The 16,123-nt window shown below is 47.3% G+C and overlaps 1 protein-coding gene across 1 annotated transcript in view; it reads right to left on the bottom strand.

Annotated features, from left to right (window-relative positions):
- LOC143767919 (protein kinase C delta type-like) overlaps positions 1-15,086 on the bottom strand; it is a 34,132-nt gene extending 19,046 nt beyond the window's left edge. The window contains exon 1 of the mRNA XM_077256438.1: positions 14,925-15,086. Coding sequence (XP_077112553.1) covers positions 14,925-15,086 — 162 coding nt within the window. The remainder of the gene's footprint in view (positions 1-14,924) is intronic.
- Positions 15,087-16,123: the final 1,037 nt, after the last annotated feature.

Raw genomic sequence — 16,123 nt, 5'->3', positions numbered from 1 at the left:
AAATCCAGTTCCCTTCCACCGCATAGGGACTGTGATTGTGCTATTGACTTGATTCCAGGCTGTAAGTTCCCTAAGGGCCGACTTTTCAACCTGTCTGTGCCAGAACATGCCACCATGCGGAGTTATGTTAAGGAGTCTTTGGAGAAGGGGCATATTCGGAGTACAGAAGGTTTCTTTTTTGGGTTTCATTTTTTCTCCCTCATCTATAGAAATGGATCCGGTTAAGGTTCAGGCCATTCATGATTGGATCCAGCCCACATCCGTGAAGAACCTTCAGAAATTTTTGGGCTTTGCTAATTTTTATCACCGTTTCATTGCCAACTTCTCTAGTGTGGTTAAACCCCTGACCGATTTGACGAAGAAAGGCGCTGATGTGACGAATTGGTCCTCTGCGGCTGTTTCTGCCTTTCAGGAGCTTAAACGCCGATTTTCTTCTGCCCCTGTGTTGCGTCAGCCGGATGTTTCTCTTCCTTTTCAGGTTGAGGTTGACGCTTCTGAGATTGGGGCAGGGGCCGTTTTGTCTCAGAGGAATTCTGATGGTTCCTTGATGAAACCGTGTGCCTTCTTTTCTCGAAAGTTTTCGCCTGCGGAACGTAATTATGATGTCGGCAATCGTGAGTTGTTGGCTATGAAGTGGGCATTTGAGGAGTGGCGACATTGGCTTGAGGGGGCCAAGCACCGTATTGTGGTCTTGACCGATCATAAGAATCTGATTTACCTCGAGTCTGCCAAACGGCTGAATCCTAGACAGGCCCGATGGTCCCTGTTTTTCTCCCGTTTCGATTTTGTGGTCTCGTATCTTCCGGGTTCTAAGAATGTTAAGGCTGATGCCCTTTCTAGGAGCCTTCTGCTCGATTCTCCTGGGGTCCTTGAGCCGGTCGGTATTTTGAAGGAAGGGGTGATTCTTTCTGCCATCTCCCCGATTTATGACGGGTTCTTCAGGAATTTCAGGCTGATAAACCTGACCACTGTCCAGTGGGGAAACTGTTTGTTCCTGACAGATGGACTAGTAGTGATTTCTGAGATTCATTGTTCGGTGCTGGTACCAGATTTTTGGTACCAGAGAATTGGTTGGAAGGTCCTTTTGGTGGCCTTCTTTGTCACGGGATGTGCGTTCCTTTGTGCAGTCCTGTGGGACTTGTGCGCGGGCCAAACCTTGCTGCTCCCGCGCCAGTGGGTTGCTTTTGCCTTTGCCGGTCCCTGAGAGGCCTTGGACGCATATTTCTATGGATTTTATTTCGGATCTTCCGGTTTCCCAGAGGATGTCGGTTATCTGGGTGGTTTGTGACCGGTTTTCTAAGATGGTTCATTTGGTACCTTTGCCTAAATTGCCCTCCTCTTCTGAGTTGGTTCCGTTGTTTTTTCAGCATGTGGTTCGTTTGCATGGCATTCCGGAGAATATTGTATCCGATAGAGGTTCCCAGTTTGTTTCTAGGTTTTGGCGGGCCTTTTGTGCTAGGCTGGGCATTGATTTTCTTTTTCATCCGCATTTCATCCTCAGACAAATGGCCAAACCGAGCGAACTAATCAGACTTTGGAAACTTATTTGAGGTGCTTTGTGTCTGCTGATCAGGATGATTGGGTGGCTTTCTTGCCATTGGCCGAGTTTGCCCTTAATAATCGGGCTAGTTCTGCCACTTTGGTTTCACCCTTCTTTTGTAATTCTGGTTTTCATCCCCGTTTTTCTTCAGGGCAGGCTGAGCCTTCTGATTGTCCCGGGGTGGACTCTGTGGTTGACAGGTTGCAGCAAATTTGGGCTCATGTGCTGGACAATTTGGTATTGTCTCAGGAGGAGGCTCAGCGTTTTGCTAACCGTCGTCGGTGTGTTGGTTCCCAGCTTCAGGTTGGAGATCTGGTCTGGTTGTCCTCCCGTCATGTTCCTATGAAGGTTTCTTCCCCAAAGTTCAAGCCTCGGTTTATTGGTCCTTATAGGATTTCTGAGATTATCAATCCTGTGTCTTTTCTTTTGGCCCTTCCAGCCTCTTTTTCCATCCATAATGTTTTTCATAGATCTTTGTTGCGGAAATATGTGGTGCCCGTGGTTCCCTCTGTTGATCCTCCTGCCCCGGTGTTGGTTGATGGAGAGTTGGAGTATGTGGTGGAGAAGATCTTGGATTCTCGTTTTTCAAGGCGGAGGCTTCAGTATCTTGTCAAGTGGAAGGGTTATGGCCAGGAGGATAATTCTTGGGTTGTTGCCTCCGATGTTCATGCTGACAATTTGGTTCGTGCCTTCCATTTGGCTCGTCCTGATCGGCCTGGGGGCTCTGGTGAGGGTTCGGTGACCCCTCCTCAAGGGGGGGGGTACTGTTGTGAATTCTGCTCTTGGGCTCCCTCCGGTGGTTATAAGTGGTAGCGCTGCTGTCTGTCTTTCACAGCAGTCATCAGGTGTGGCCACTTCGGACTGGGCTATTTAGTCTGGCTTCACCCTCTGGTCAGTGCCAGTTGTCCATTGTTCCTGGAGGATTCACATCCTTTCCTGGTCTCTCCTGCTTGCTGTGCAGTTCATCAAAGATAAGTTCTGGCTTGGCCTTTTGCTGTCCATATGCTGTGGACTTAATAGTTCAGTTCATTTTCATTTTTCATGTTTGTTTTGTCCAGCTTGGTCTGTGCAAGGATTTGTTCAGCCATGCTGGTATCTCTGGAGATGCAGATATACCCTCCATATCTTTAGTTAGATGTGGAGCTTTTGTATTTTTCTGTGGTGGATATTTTCTAGTATTTTAATACCGACCGCATAGTACTCTGTTCTTTCCTTTCTATCTAGCTAAATCCTGATTTCAGTCTGCGTATGTTTTTTCCCTCTCCTCTCACAGTCAATATTTGTGGGGGGCTGTCTATCCTTTGGGGGTTTTCTCTGAGGCAAGATAGTTTTCCCTTTTCATATCTCTAGGGGTATTTAGATCTCCGGCTGTGACGAGGTGTCTAGGGAGTGTTAGGTACATCCCACGGCTGCTTCTAGTTGCGGTGTTAAGTTCAGGGTCTGCGGTCAGTACAGGTCCCACCTTCTCCAGAGTGTTCCCCATGCTGCTCCTAGGCCACCATATCATAACAGGCCCGGTACCGGGTGCCCCTCGGCCCTGCGGCAGTGGGTGCGCTCCACTGCTATGTGGGCCGTGCTGTATACTACTATGTGGGCAGTGCTGTATACTACTGTGTGGGCTCTGCTGTATACTACTGTGTGGGCTTTGCTGTATACTGCTATGTGGGCTGTGCTATACACTACTATGTGGGCTGTGTTGTATACTGCTATGTGGGCTGTGCTATATACTTCTATGTGGGCTGTTGTGAATTCCGCTCTTGGGCTCCCTCCGATGGCTGTAAGTGGCACTTTTGTGAGTTCTGCTCTTGGGCTCCCTCCGGTGGTTTTGAGTGGTATGGCTGCTTCTTGGATTTAGCATCAGCAGCTGCTTCCACTGATCGTCTTTCTGGCTCGGCTATTTTAGTCTGGCCTTATCCCTCAATCAATGCCAGTTGTCAATTGTTCCTGCTTGGAGTCACGGCTCTTTTGGATTTCCCTGACACTCTGACCTGTTCAGCAAAGATAAGTCCTTGCTTGTCATTTTGCAGTCCGCTTGTTGTGGACTTTATTGTTCAGCACATTCTATGTTTTTCTCATTTGTCCAGCTTATCAGTATGGATCTATTCAGCTAAGCTGGAAGCTCTGGGCAGCAGATTTTGCCCTCCACACCTTTAGTCAGGTGTGGAGATTTTTTGCATTCTCTGCGGTGGACTTTTTCTAGTTTTTATTACTGACCGCACAGTGTTCTGTCCTGTACTATCTATCTAGCTAGAAGTGGCCTCCTTTGCTACATCTTGTTTCATTCTACGTATGTCATTTCCCTCTCCACTCACAGTCATTATTTGTGGGGGGCTGTCCTATCCTTTGGGGATTTTCTCTGAGGCAAGATAGCTTTCCTGTTTCTACCTTTAGGGGTAGTTAGCTCTTAGGCTGTGACGAGGTGTCTAGGGAGAGACAGGAACATCCCACGGCTACTTCTAGTATTGTGTTAAGATCAGGAACTGCGGTCAGTATAGTTACCACCTGCTCAGAGCTAGTCGCATGTCGCTCCTAAATCACCAGTCCATAACAGTGGGCTGTGCTGTATACTACTATGTGGGCAGTGCTGTATACTACTATGTGGGCAGTGCTGTATACTACTGTGTGGGCTCTGCTGTATACTACTGTGTGGGCTGTGCTGTATACTGCTATGTGGGCTGTGCTATACACTACTATGTGGGCAGTGCTGTATACTACTATGTGGGATGTGCTGTATAGTGCTACATGGGCTGTGCTGTATACTGCTACGTGGGCTGTGTTATCTGCTATGCGGGTTGTGCTATATACTATGGGGGGTATATTATATTCTATGGGGGAGGCCATGTTATATACTATGTGGTTGTTATATACTATTGTGGGGGTATATTATATTCTATGGGGGAGGCTGTGTTATACTATGGGGGGCTGCATTATATTCTATGGGGGCTACATTATATATTATGGGGATGTGGGCTGTATTATATTCTATGGGGTGGCTGCATTATACTCTGGGTTGGCTGCATTATACTCTGGGGTGGCTGCATTATATTCTGTAGGGCGGTGGCTGCATTATACTATATGTGGGCTGCATTATACTGTATCGAGGATTATGGGGAATACGTTATACTATATGAAGAACTATGGGGTGCATTATACTATGGGAAGTGAATTGTACTACATGGATGACTATGGCGGTGCATTATACTATATGGAGCACTATGAGGAGTGTATTATGCTATATAGAGGACTATGAGGAGTGTATTATGCTATATGGAGGACTGAGCAGTGTATTTTAATATATGGAGAACTATAGGGAGTGTATTATACTATATGGAGGACTGTGGTGCACATTATAATATATGGAGGACTATGGGGTGTATTTTACTAAACAAGTAAAATGCTGCATATTCAGATTGTTTTTGCTGGAACAAAAATCATTGTTCTCAGCAGCACATCGCCGGTGTAAACTGTAGATGTGCTGCTGATAACATGATACTGTATGGTAATCTGTTAGTGATCTATTATTGATCGTTCTGTCCCATCATTATTCCTCAGCTGGTGGAAAGAGGCCGGGAAGCAACTGTTGAACAACTTCAGTATTGTTGATCAAACTCATTTAGCGGCCTGAACTCAGCGTTTGTAAATACAACCGAAATGCTTTTGTGTGATGTGCAATATGTTAGCATTTGGGGCCCCATTTTAAACTTTGCCTAGGCGTAGGGCCCCACTTTGCCTAAAACCAGCCCTGCCTACAAGTGTACAAAGATATTATACAGTCACCATGTGACAAGTGGGCCTGCGTAACTTCAAATGCCAGGGCTGAATTTTAGTCCCAGTCCGGCCCTGGATAGAACAATCACTAATAGATCAATCTGTCCCCATACAATAATATGTTATCAGCAGCACATCGGTAGTTTTCACCGGGCGATGTGCTGCTGAGAACAATTTTTTTTTTTCCGGAATAAACCATCACATCACTCGAATATGCAGCATTTTGCTTCTTTACTATAATACACCCCATAGTGCTCCATATAGTATAATATGCACCACAGTCCTCCATATTGTATAATGCGCACACCATAGTCCTCCATATAATATAATGTGCCCCATAGTTCTCCATATAGTATAATACACTCCCTATATTCCTCCATATAGTATAATATACTCCCTATAGTCCTGCATATAGTATAATACAATCCTGAGTCCTCCATATAGTATTATACATTCCCCATAGTCCTCCATATAGTAAAATACACTCCTCATAGTCCTCCATATAGTATTATATACTCCACATAGTTCTCCATATAGTATAATATACTACTCAGTGCTCCATATAGTATAATACACACCTCAGTCCTCCATATAGTATTATACACTCCCCATAGTCCTCCATATAGTATTATATACTCCCCATAGTTCTCCATATAGTATAATACACTACTGAGTCCTCTATATAGTATAATATACTCCTATATAATACACTCCTCAGTCTTCCATATAGTATAGTACACTCCTCATAGTGCTCCATATAGTATAATGCACCCCCATAGTCCTCCATGTAGTAAAATTCACTTCTCATTGTATAATGCACCCCATAGTTCTTTATATAGTATAATGTATTCCCCATAGTCTTTGATACAGTATAATGTAGCCCCTATATAATATAATGCAGCCACCACATAGAGCATAATGCAGCCACTCCACAGAGTATAATGCAGCCACCACACAGAATATAATGTAGCCACCACAGAGTATATTGCAGCCGCGCCATACAATATAATGTAGACCCTCATAGAGTATAATGCAGCCCCCACAGAACATAATGCTGCCCCCCTCATATAGTATAATGTAGCCCACATAGAATACAATGTAGCCCCCTCAGAGTATAATGAAGCCACCCCTTAAATTATAATGTAGCCCCCAATAGAATATAATGCAGCCCCCCAGTAGAATACAATGTAGCCCCCTCATAGAATATGATGCAACCTCCCTGAGAATATAATACAGCCCCCCATAGAATATAATGTGGCTCCCCTAGAGAATATAATTCAGCCCCACAGTCCAGTACTTACTCTCTGATATATTTTAAAAAAAAACCACATAATCCTCACCTCTCCTCCTCCTTCGGATCGGTTATGGTCTCAGCGGCTGCACTGCCCAGCACATAGTGGGTGCGCAATGAAGTGACATCATCGTGCACCCGCAGTGTCAGAGGTAGAGGGGAATGATGGGAGAGGGAGCGTCATCTGACGCTCTCTCCTCCATCATTGAATGCGGCATGCAGGGAGGGGGAAATCGGCGCTGGCGTCGGGCAGGCCCACTGACTCACAGGCCCCATAGCAGCTGTGTGGTGTGCCGCTATTAGCAAGACAACACTGGCTGTTGCCCCTGGGGGGTCCTAGGCAGCTGCCTAGTCTGCCTGCCGCTAATGCCGGCCCCGTATGTAGGTGAGAGTTTGTTATCTTGTATGCAATTTTTTTAGGAGGAGATAACAGGGGAGTAGAGAAGGAGATCTTATGGGAATCATGCAGGTAAGTACTGGGAGATTAGGTCTCAATGTAAAGCCCTGGAGAGACGGGCTACCTAGAGTAGACCCTCTGGGTTGAGGTACAAAACCTCCCCTGAGCTATCCATGTGAAACCGACCTCTATACAGAGATCGTTAGGGACAGACCCAGGGGACTCTAATACCGACAGCCGGTACCAAGAGGGCTGCTCGTAGGGAGAATAGGAAGACAGGATAAAACAGAAATGCACTGAAAAAAGGAACCAAGAGGAACTGAGGAGCAGAATACAGACAGAACTAAGCAGGACTAGGACTGGAAGAGAACAGAATCCGAAGGACAGGATCCGGGGGGGCAGAAGCAAAAGCGGAGCGGAGCCGGTACAAGAGACCACCAGAGATATATGGAGGAGACTGCAGCTGTGGAGGAAACAAAGGAAAAACGGTAGGTAAGCTCAGTGAAAGCCTAGAGCACAGAAGAGGTGCACAAATGGGGGCCTAAGTACAGGTACAGGAAGATACGAAATAATCAGGCGCCTCCACTTTGGGAAGGTGGCCTGATATACCCGGTACCTCAATCCCATTGGCCAGGCGCTGCTTCCGGGTCAGGACACCGCCGCTGCTATAGGTACGGACAATGAGCGCCGGCCGCGAACTAGGGCGCATGTGCGAGTAGCGAAGTCCCACCGCTGACCGCAAGACCGGCAGTGCAGGAGAGACGTGCCGCCACCGCCGATTTAAAAAGAGAAAACACAGTTGTTTGACAATATATGACTTCACCCATCCACTAACCATGAGTGGAGAAAAAGTTTTGGTGTTATCATTCATATTCTCTGAAAAAAAGGACAAGACAGTAAAAATTCTGCTGGGGTATGTAAACTTTTGAGCACAACTGTAAGTAATTATATACACACGTGGTTAAAATTGTTGGTACCCCTCGTTTAAAGACAGAAAAACCCACAATGGTCACAGAAATAACTAGAATCAGACAAAAGTAATAATAAATAAAAGATCTATGAAACTGGACAAATGAAAGTCAGATATTGCTTTTCAACCATGCTTCCACAAAATAAAAAAAAATAAAAAACTCACCAAATAGGCCTGGAGAGAAATGATGGCACCCCTGAAAATAATGTGACAAAAGGGACATGTTAAATCAAGGCGTGTCCACTAATTAGCATCACAGGTGTCTACAATCTTGGAATCAGTGAGTGGGCCTGTCTATAGGGCTACAGATACTTGCTGTGCTGTTTGGTGACATGGTGTGTATCACACTCATCATGGACAAGAAGAAGCGAAGGAAAGCGTTGTCTCAGGAGATTAGAAAGAAAATTAGACAAACATGTTAAAGGTAAATGTTTTAAGACCATCTTCAAGCAGCTTGATGTTCCTGTGACTACAGTTGCACATATTATTCAGAAATTTAAGATCAATGGGACTGCAACCAACCTCCCTAGACATGGCCACAGGGGGAAAATTGATGACAAATCAAAAAGACGGATACTACAAATGGTAAGAAAAACTTCTAAACAGATTAAAGGTGAACTTCAAGCTCAAGGAACATCAGTATCAGATGGCACCATCCGTTGTTGTATGAGCCAAAGTGGACTTCATGGGAGATGACCAAGGAGGACACCCTTGTTGAAAAAAATCATAAAAATGCCAGACTGGAATTTGCCAAACTACATGTTGACAAGACATAAATAGTGTTGAGCGATACCTTCCGATATCGGAAAGTATCGGTATCGGAAAGTATCGGCCGATACCGGCAAAATATCGGATCTCGCCGATACCGATACCAATGCAAGTCAATGGGACGAAAATATCGGAATTAAAATAAACCCTTTCTTTCCTTGTAGGTTCATTGTACATGAAGGAAAACAACTAAGAATAATGTAGGATGTATTGGGGGAGGTGGCGGAGACATTAAAGGCATAGAGGTTTAGCCCAATCAAATAGAATAGCAGGAATTTATTTTTTTTTTTAAGACGTTCGGAGTTACAAAGATATTGACTATGTTAAGATTTTTTTTATTTTGTCAGATATAGGGTTGAGCGACTTTCATTTTTTTAAGATCGAGTCGGGTTTTGTGAAACCCGACTTTGTCCAGAGTCGAGTCGAGTGCAGTCGGCCGATTATCGCTAAAAGTCGGGGATCGACCGAAACACGAAACCCAATGCAAGTCAATGGGGAAGCATAGTCGGCAGTGAGTGGAGGCCAGGAAAACACCTACAGTGCCCATTTTAATGCCAAAAACATCCATTCTTGTTTCTGAAGCTTGTCAATCTTAATTAACTTTATAATAATAGTTGGGCATTGGAACTTGGGGTCATTTGGCAAAAGTTGTGGGGGGTAGGGCTGGTTCAAGGTTTTAGTGGGCCCAGGAAACGTGGACTACGTCACGGCGGTGGAGCAGGGAGAGGTAAGTATTTCAACGTTGCAAGTGCTGTGATCCTGAGCAAGCAGGGGGGGCCCACTCGTTCGCATTGGCACTGGCACAGGGCCCCTCAAAGTACAGCGGTGTGTTTGCACGGCGGGGGCGCCTCCCACCAGCAGCGACACTTTTGTGTACTCTGAGGGGCCCTGTGCCAGTGACGTTGCCAACGAGTATACCCCCCCACCTGATGAAGGAACCTGCACTTTCATCTGCACCTTCCTCTTTGTCCCTGTGTAAGGTGGTATAACATGCGGGAAGGGGAACCTTACTTTCAGCAGGGTCAGATTCTGGCTGTGTAGGGTGCAAGGGGAATGTAGTGGTCTAGGTCAATGTACCAGCAGACTCATCTAGCAGTGGCTGGGCAATGGGCAGGATGAGGAGGAAAGAGATATAGGGCCAAAGAATAAAGTAGGCTAAATGCAGTTCAAAATTGGTAACAGAACTAAACAGGCGGCATTGCTTTGTTCAGTGGAGTAGTAAACCCAGGAGCAGCAGACACTGTTTTAAGGGCCCAACCACACTAGTAGGCCAAATGCAGTTTAATATCTGCTACTGTAGGCCAAAAGCCAGAAGGTTGAAGCTCAGCTTTATTCAGTTGAGGAAAAACACCAGGGAGGGGCAGACACCGTTAGTAGGCCGTAACCAAAGTTGAAGGCCAAATGCAGTTTAATATCTGATACTATAGGCCGAAAGCCAGAAGGTTGAAGCTCAGCTTTATTCAGTTGAGGAAAAACACCAGGGAGGGGCAGACACCGTTAGTAGGCCCTAACCACCAATTTTTTAAAAAACAGCACTTAATGAGAGCCAGAAGGTTGAAGCTCAGCTTTATTCAGTTGAGGAAAAACACCAGGGAGGGGCAGACACCGTTAGTAGGCCGTAACCAAAGTTGAAGGCCAAATGCAGTTTAATATCTGATACTATAGGCCGAAAGCCAGAAGGTTGAAGCTCAGCTTTATTCAGTTGAGGAAAAACACCAGGGAGGGGCAGACACCGTTAGTAGGCGGTAACCAAAGTTGAAGGCCAAATGCAGTTTAATATCTGATACTATAGGCCGAAAGCCAGAAGGTTGAAGTTCAGCTTTATTCACTTGAGGAAAAACACCAGGGAGGGGCAGACACCGTTAGTAGGCCCTAACCACCAATTTTTTAAAAAACAGCACTTAATGAGAGCCAACAACCAAAGGAAAAAGAAGCAGCATAAAGTCCAGATAAATATGTAAACAAACTTTATTAACAATTTATTACAGGTTTAAAATGAGCAGAGGGAAGTGGTCCCCGTGCTGTACTCAGCACGCACCTACAGAAACAGGGGGTATGTGCCTGTAGTATATATATGCCCACATTATAGCCAAGGCTAGTATAGCAGAAAATTAAAGTGACTGTGCATAGGATTCAAAGAAGCCTGCATTGGACACACAGGTCCATAAGATTAGCTGACAAGCATATTTCATACTAAGTATATAATACTATACATACCAGGTAATGTGGAAACAAGTCACGGCGTGGATTGGCACTTCACCCCTGTATTGGGGGATACAGGGGTGAAGTGCCAATCCACGCCGTGACTTGTTTCCACATTACCTGGTATGTATAGTATTATATACTTAGTATGAAATATGCTTGTCAGCTAATCTTATGGACCTGTGTGTCCAATGCAGGCTTCTTTGAATCCTATGCACAGTCACTTTAATTTTCTGCTATACTAGCCTTGGCTATAATGTGGGCATATATATACTACAGGCACATACCCCCTGTTTCTGTAGGTGCGTGCTGAGTACAGCACGGGGACCACTTCCCTCTGCTCATTTTAAACCTGTAATAAATTGTTAATAAAGTTTGTTTACATATTTATCTGGACTTTATGCTGCTTCTTTTTCCTTTGGTTGTTGATTAATTTAGGCAGTGGTCCTATATGTTCCTGCCCTTGGTCCCAGTTTTTCTGTACTGAATATACCCTATCTGGGTTTAAATACTATGTTGGTGACCTTATATTGTTCCACCTTAGTGTTTTACTTAATGAGAGCCAGAAGGTTGAAGCTCAGCTTTATTCAGTTGAGGAAAAACACCAGGGAGGGGCAGACACCGTTAGTAGGCCCTAACCACCAATTTTTTTTAAAAACAGCACTTAATGAGAGCCAGAAGGTTGAAGCTCAGCTTTATTCAGTTGAGGGAAAACACCAGGGAGGGGCAGATGTAGCGCCCCCACTGCCGCAGGGCCGAGGAGTACCCGGTACCGGGCCTCTGAGTCTCTGTTCTGGGGTTGTCACGGTGGCTAGACCCGGTCCGTGACCCTGCTGAGGGGCGTACAATGAAGGTGGAGGTATGGTGATGATGTTATGATGTGGTGCAGGCCGCAGTAAATAACGAGGACACCAGGTTGCAGTCTCTTTACCTCTTTACTGAAGGCTTCAGGATCCTCAGTCCGGAATACGGTTAACCAGGCTGCGCAAGTCCGGCCGGTCCGATGGCACCTCCAGAGTTCCATTTGCAGGTGGAAATCTGTGCCTACCTTCTAGCGCTTGTGTGTTGTGGTCCTCCACTGCTGTGCTTACGGGATAGTCCCCACAACTGTTGTGTCTGTTTCTGAAGTTCCCTCACAACTCGATTATGATGTTCTTCTTCGTCCCCCAGATGATATGGCTAGGACGCACCCGTATGACGGGTAGGCTCGGAGCTCTTCCTGGACCCTAGTGTCGCCCCTCTCCTGTTGTTGCCCCCTATGTCTTCTTAGGTGATTTAGGTGAGACAGCCCACCTATAACTGACTGTCCTGCCGTAGGTTTGAAATTAGGCCTGGAGCTCTATACTTCCTCGGCGTTCCGGCCACCGGCTACGCGCCTCAGTAGGATGTTGCCTCGTCTTACAGCACGACTCCTACTGGTGTTTCTCCTTGTTGCGTTGATCTCGTTTCTCACTCAGCACAATAAACCTCGCTTCTTGTCCTTTCTTGGGGTACCGCCGCGATCAGGTGCAGGCGCGGTCCCGTAACGTTCTCTCTCAGTTCGCTAGGCCTCTGTCAGGATCCCACTCCTGACAAGGACCCCCCTGAGTCTCTCCCCGCAACACCCTCTGCCACAGAATGTTGCCTGTTCGATTCCCAGTCAGCTTCCTTCTAACTTCCTATCTAACCCCAGTTTTACCAGACTGTGAGGAGTGGCCTAATACATAGCGCCCTTAGCTCCCCCTGGAGGCCAGACTGTGAAGTGCATTTGTGTCTGTGATACCTGGTCAGGTGGACTCCTTCAGTGCCATCAGACGTACCATCACTCCCCTTAGTGACGGAGCATCAGTACTGCAACGACCAGGACTCTGGGGCGCTGCACTCCCCCCCCGGCTAAATCCAGTACTCCTGGACTGGGAAGAAACAACAATACATGTCAGCAAAAAGATATACAATTTTTGAAATGCAATAAACAAGTAAACTTTTAACAGAGCTTCCCTTTACGGGAGGTGAGGACACTGGAACGTTGCAAACATGGTTAAATACTTTTAAATAACGTACTATAACTAACTTCTCTTACCCAACCGGGTATCCTACTAAGTGTAATTTCCGAACAATAATTTAACATTGCCTTTAAGGACGTACACACGAAATCCACTAAAGACCTTCTTATAAACCATTATAAGGCTAATCAACCTTTCTTCATTTTTCATCTTTACATCTGCAGGACCGCCTGTCTATCGGCCCCAGGCCTACTGCCTCTCGTTCTGTTGCAGGACCGCCCCTTTCCGCCCGGGCCTACTGCCTTTCTGCTACTATACAGAGTATAGAACGTACCATCCATCTCTCAGTTTAAGATCACTGAGCCATCTCTGTATGGCTCCTAGGAGGACTCACCGATTAACCCCGTACGGGTCCACTTCCTGTTCTCATTCTCTGACACATCAATAAACATTTCTTACTATCAACTGTCTAACTACACATAACTTTACATGTAAGCATTATCACTATTTCTCTTAAGGCATCATTATACTTTAAGTGCTATGGGTAAACGTTCCCTTTAAGAGAGGACCAAGTCTCTATGAGGTAGTGCAACTTTCTCAAGCTGCAAGTCAGTGTGCAGCAAGGACTCCGGTACGGCTTCCAGGAACAGTTTCTTCGCAAAGAGTCCTTTCTTTTGTAAAACCAGTAGAGGGCACCTTTAAGAAGGTGCAAACTATTTACAGTGAGTTTGTAATCATGCAGTGTTCATGATCCGGCAGTTCTTTTCAACAGTAATGAACGAGAAACAAAACCAAAAAGGCAATAATAGGGTTCCCGGGTAAACGAAGGGATCCCTTTAAGAGTTAACTCTAGACGGGTATTATCAGCAAAAACACATAAAACGGACAGTTAACTATTTACATTCTATAAGGTATCTAGAGTTTCATAGTATGTTGCAAGACATCAGCCGATAGTGGACACCTCTTGACCGTTCAGGCTCCGGCCCCTGGTCTGCGGCTGATGTAGTGTCAGTGTCAATGGTTGGTCTCTCGGGTGCAGTCAGGTCACCCGGTGTCTGGATTCGAACGCTAACCCTGGCTGCAAGCTCGGCAGCCGCGACAAGGCGTACAGTGGCGATAGTAACAAGATCTGTCAAGTCCGGATCAGTCATGGTCGAGGCAACAGGTGACACTCCCTCAGGCCCACATCGTTGGACGTTCCGAGCGCACCATCCTTGCGCACTCCGGTGGCGGGTGTAGGTCACCTGATCCCCCCTTTGCAATAGTGGGTCACCATATTGGTTGCGGCAGGGAGTCTTCACGTTGTAACTGGTAACGAAGACGTCAGTCGGTAGTCCCGGTTCCTGTATGGAGCCCCAACCCCGCTTTGGGTGGAAGGCCAGCACAGTTCCCCGCTTTACCACGTCTTTCCTGCCGCACGCAGGCTTCGGGCGTTGTACTTTTGGCGCATTAGTTTGTTCTGTGTCTTTTCGTTTTTTCCAATGTAGGATCAGGCATTGTTTGTATTGTTCCCAAGTGAGCACAGCAAGGGTGAGGCCTTCCTCCCGAGCTCCCTCTGGCCCGGTCCAAGGGGTGTCCCACTGGAGGATCACCCCTTCTGGGCTCACATCTATGGGTTCCCCCATTGTGGTCGGTAGTGGAGGTACCAGCTTCCCCATCGTGTCGGGGGTGAGCACCACCAGCCCCGCCGAGAGGAAACGGTTATTGTTGGGGTTAGGAGCGGTCAGGGGAGCAGGATTGGTCAGGGGAGCAGGTGCGTCTTCCATACCTGCGCCTGATGTGATTCCACCGATGTCGATCCGTTCCGCTGACAAGGACACTGGAATAGGCCGCAGCCCGGACTGCGGTTCCTCCACGGTGAACTCTTGATGTGGTTCCGCTCTCCATGGTTCCGTGGTTGGGATAGGTAGGCTCGGCTCCTCCGCCGACGGCTCCAAGGAGTTCGAGGCCTTCAGCTGCGGTGGATTCGGGTCTGTCTCCGGTGGGTGAGGACAAGCCAGAAATACTTCGCCGTCGCTCGGGCACTTGCTGCTCATCGTCGCTGTCCAGCCTTCGGCGGCACCGCATACACCTGGCTCCGCCATTTCTCCAAGGTCGAGCTCCCTCTTTGCCTCGTTCCCGCCGTTCCAAATCAGGGGGTCGTTCTCTTCTGCTTCTGGGCAGGTCATCGTCTCGCAGCAGAAGTCGGAGGGGGCGGTCACTGCTTTTGGCGCCGCTTTGGTAATCTCCTCCCATGGCACGTCCTTCTTCTTCCTCTGCGCTCCCTGTGGCGCTGCAATGGTGGCGGGTTTTGGCGGCAAATGGCAGTGCACAGTCTTTGCAATAAGTCACAGTCCAAGTACAATAAATCACAGTCTCAAGGCACACATGACCTGATTCTTCAGGCTTAAGTAGATCCTGTTTGTGACGCCAAGTTGTAGCGCCCCCACTGCCGCAGGGCCGAGGGGTACCCGGTACCGGGCCTCTGAGTCTCTGTTCTGGGGTTGTCACGGTGGCTAGACCCGGTCCGTGACCCTGCTGAGGGGCGTACAATGAAGGTGGAGGTATGGTGATGATGTTATGATGTGGTACAGGCCGCAGTAAATAACGAGGACACCAGGTTGCAGTCTCTTTACCTCTTTACTGAACGCTTCAGGATCCTCAGTCCGGAATACGGTTAACCAGGCTGCGCAAGTCCGGCCGGTCCGATGGCACCTCCAGAGTTCCCTTTGCAGGTGGAAATCTGTGCCTACCTTCTAGCGCTTGTGTGTTGTGGTCCTCCCCTGCTGTGCTTACGGGATAGTCCCCACAACTGTTGTGTCTGTTTCTGAAGTTCCCTCACAACTCGATTATGATGTTCTTCTTCGTCCCCCAGATGATATGGGTAGGACGCACCCGTATGACGGGTAGGCTCGGAGCTCTTCCTGGACCCTAGTGTCGCCCCTCTCCTGTTGTTGCCCCCTATGTCTTCTTAGGTGATTTGGGTGAGACAGCCCACCTATAACTGACTGTCCTGCCGTAGGTTTGAAGTTAGGCCTGGAGCTCTATACTTCCTCGGCGTTCTGGCCACCGGCTACGCGCCTCAGTAGGATGTTGCCTCGTCTTACAGCACGACTCCTACTGGTGTTTCTCCTTGTTGCGTTGATCTCGTTTCTCACTCAGCACAATAAACCTCGCTTCTTGTCCTTTCTTGGGGTACCGCCGCGATCAGGTGCAGGCGCGGTCC

Source organism: Ranitomeya variabilis, chromosome 4, assembly GCF_051348905.1.
Source record: "Ranitomeya variabilis isolate aRanVar5 chromosome 4, aRanVar5.hap1, whole genome shotgun sequence".
Taxonomy (NCBI): domain Eukaryota; kingdom Metazoa; phylum Chordata; class Amphibia; order Anura; family Dendrobatidae; genus Ranitomeya; species Ranitomeya variabilis.
This window is presented reverse-complemented; position numbering and strand designations above follow the sequence as displayed.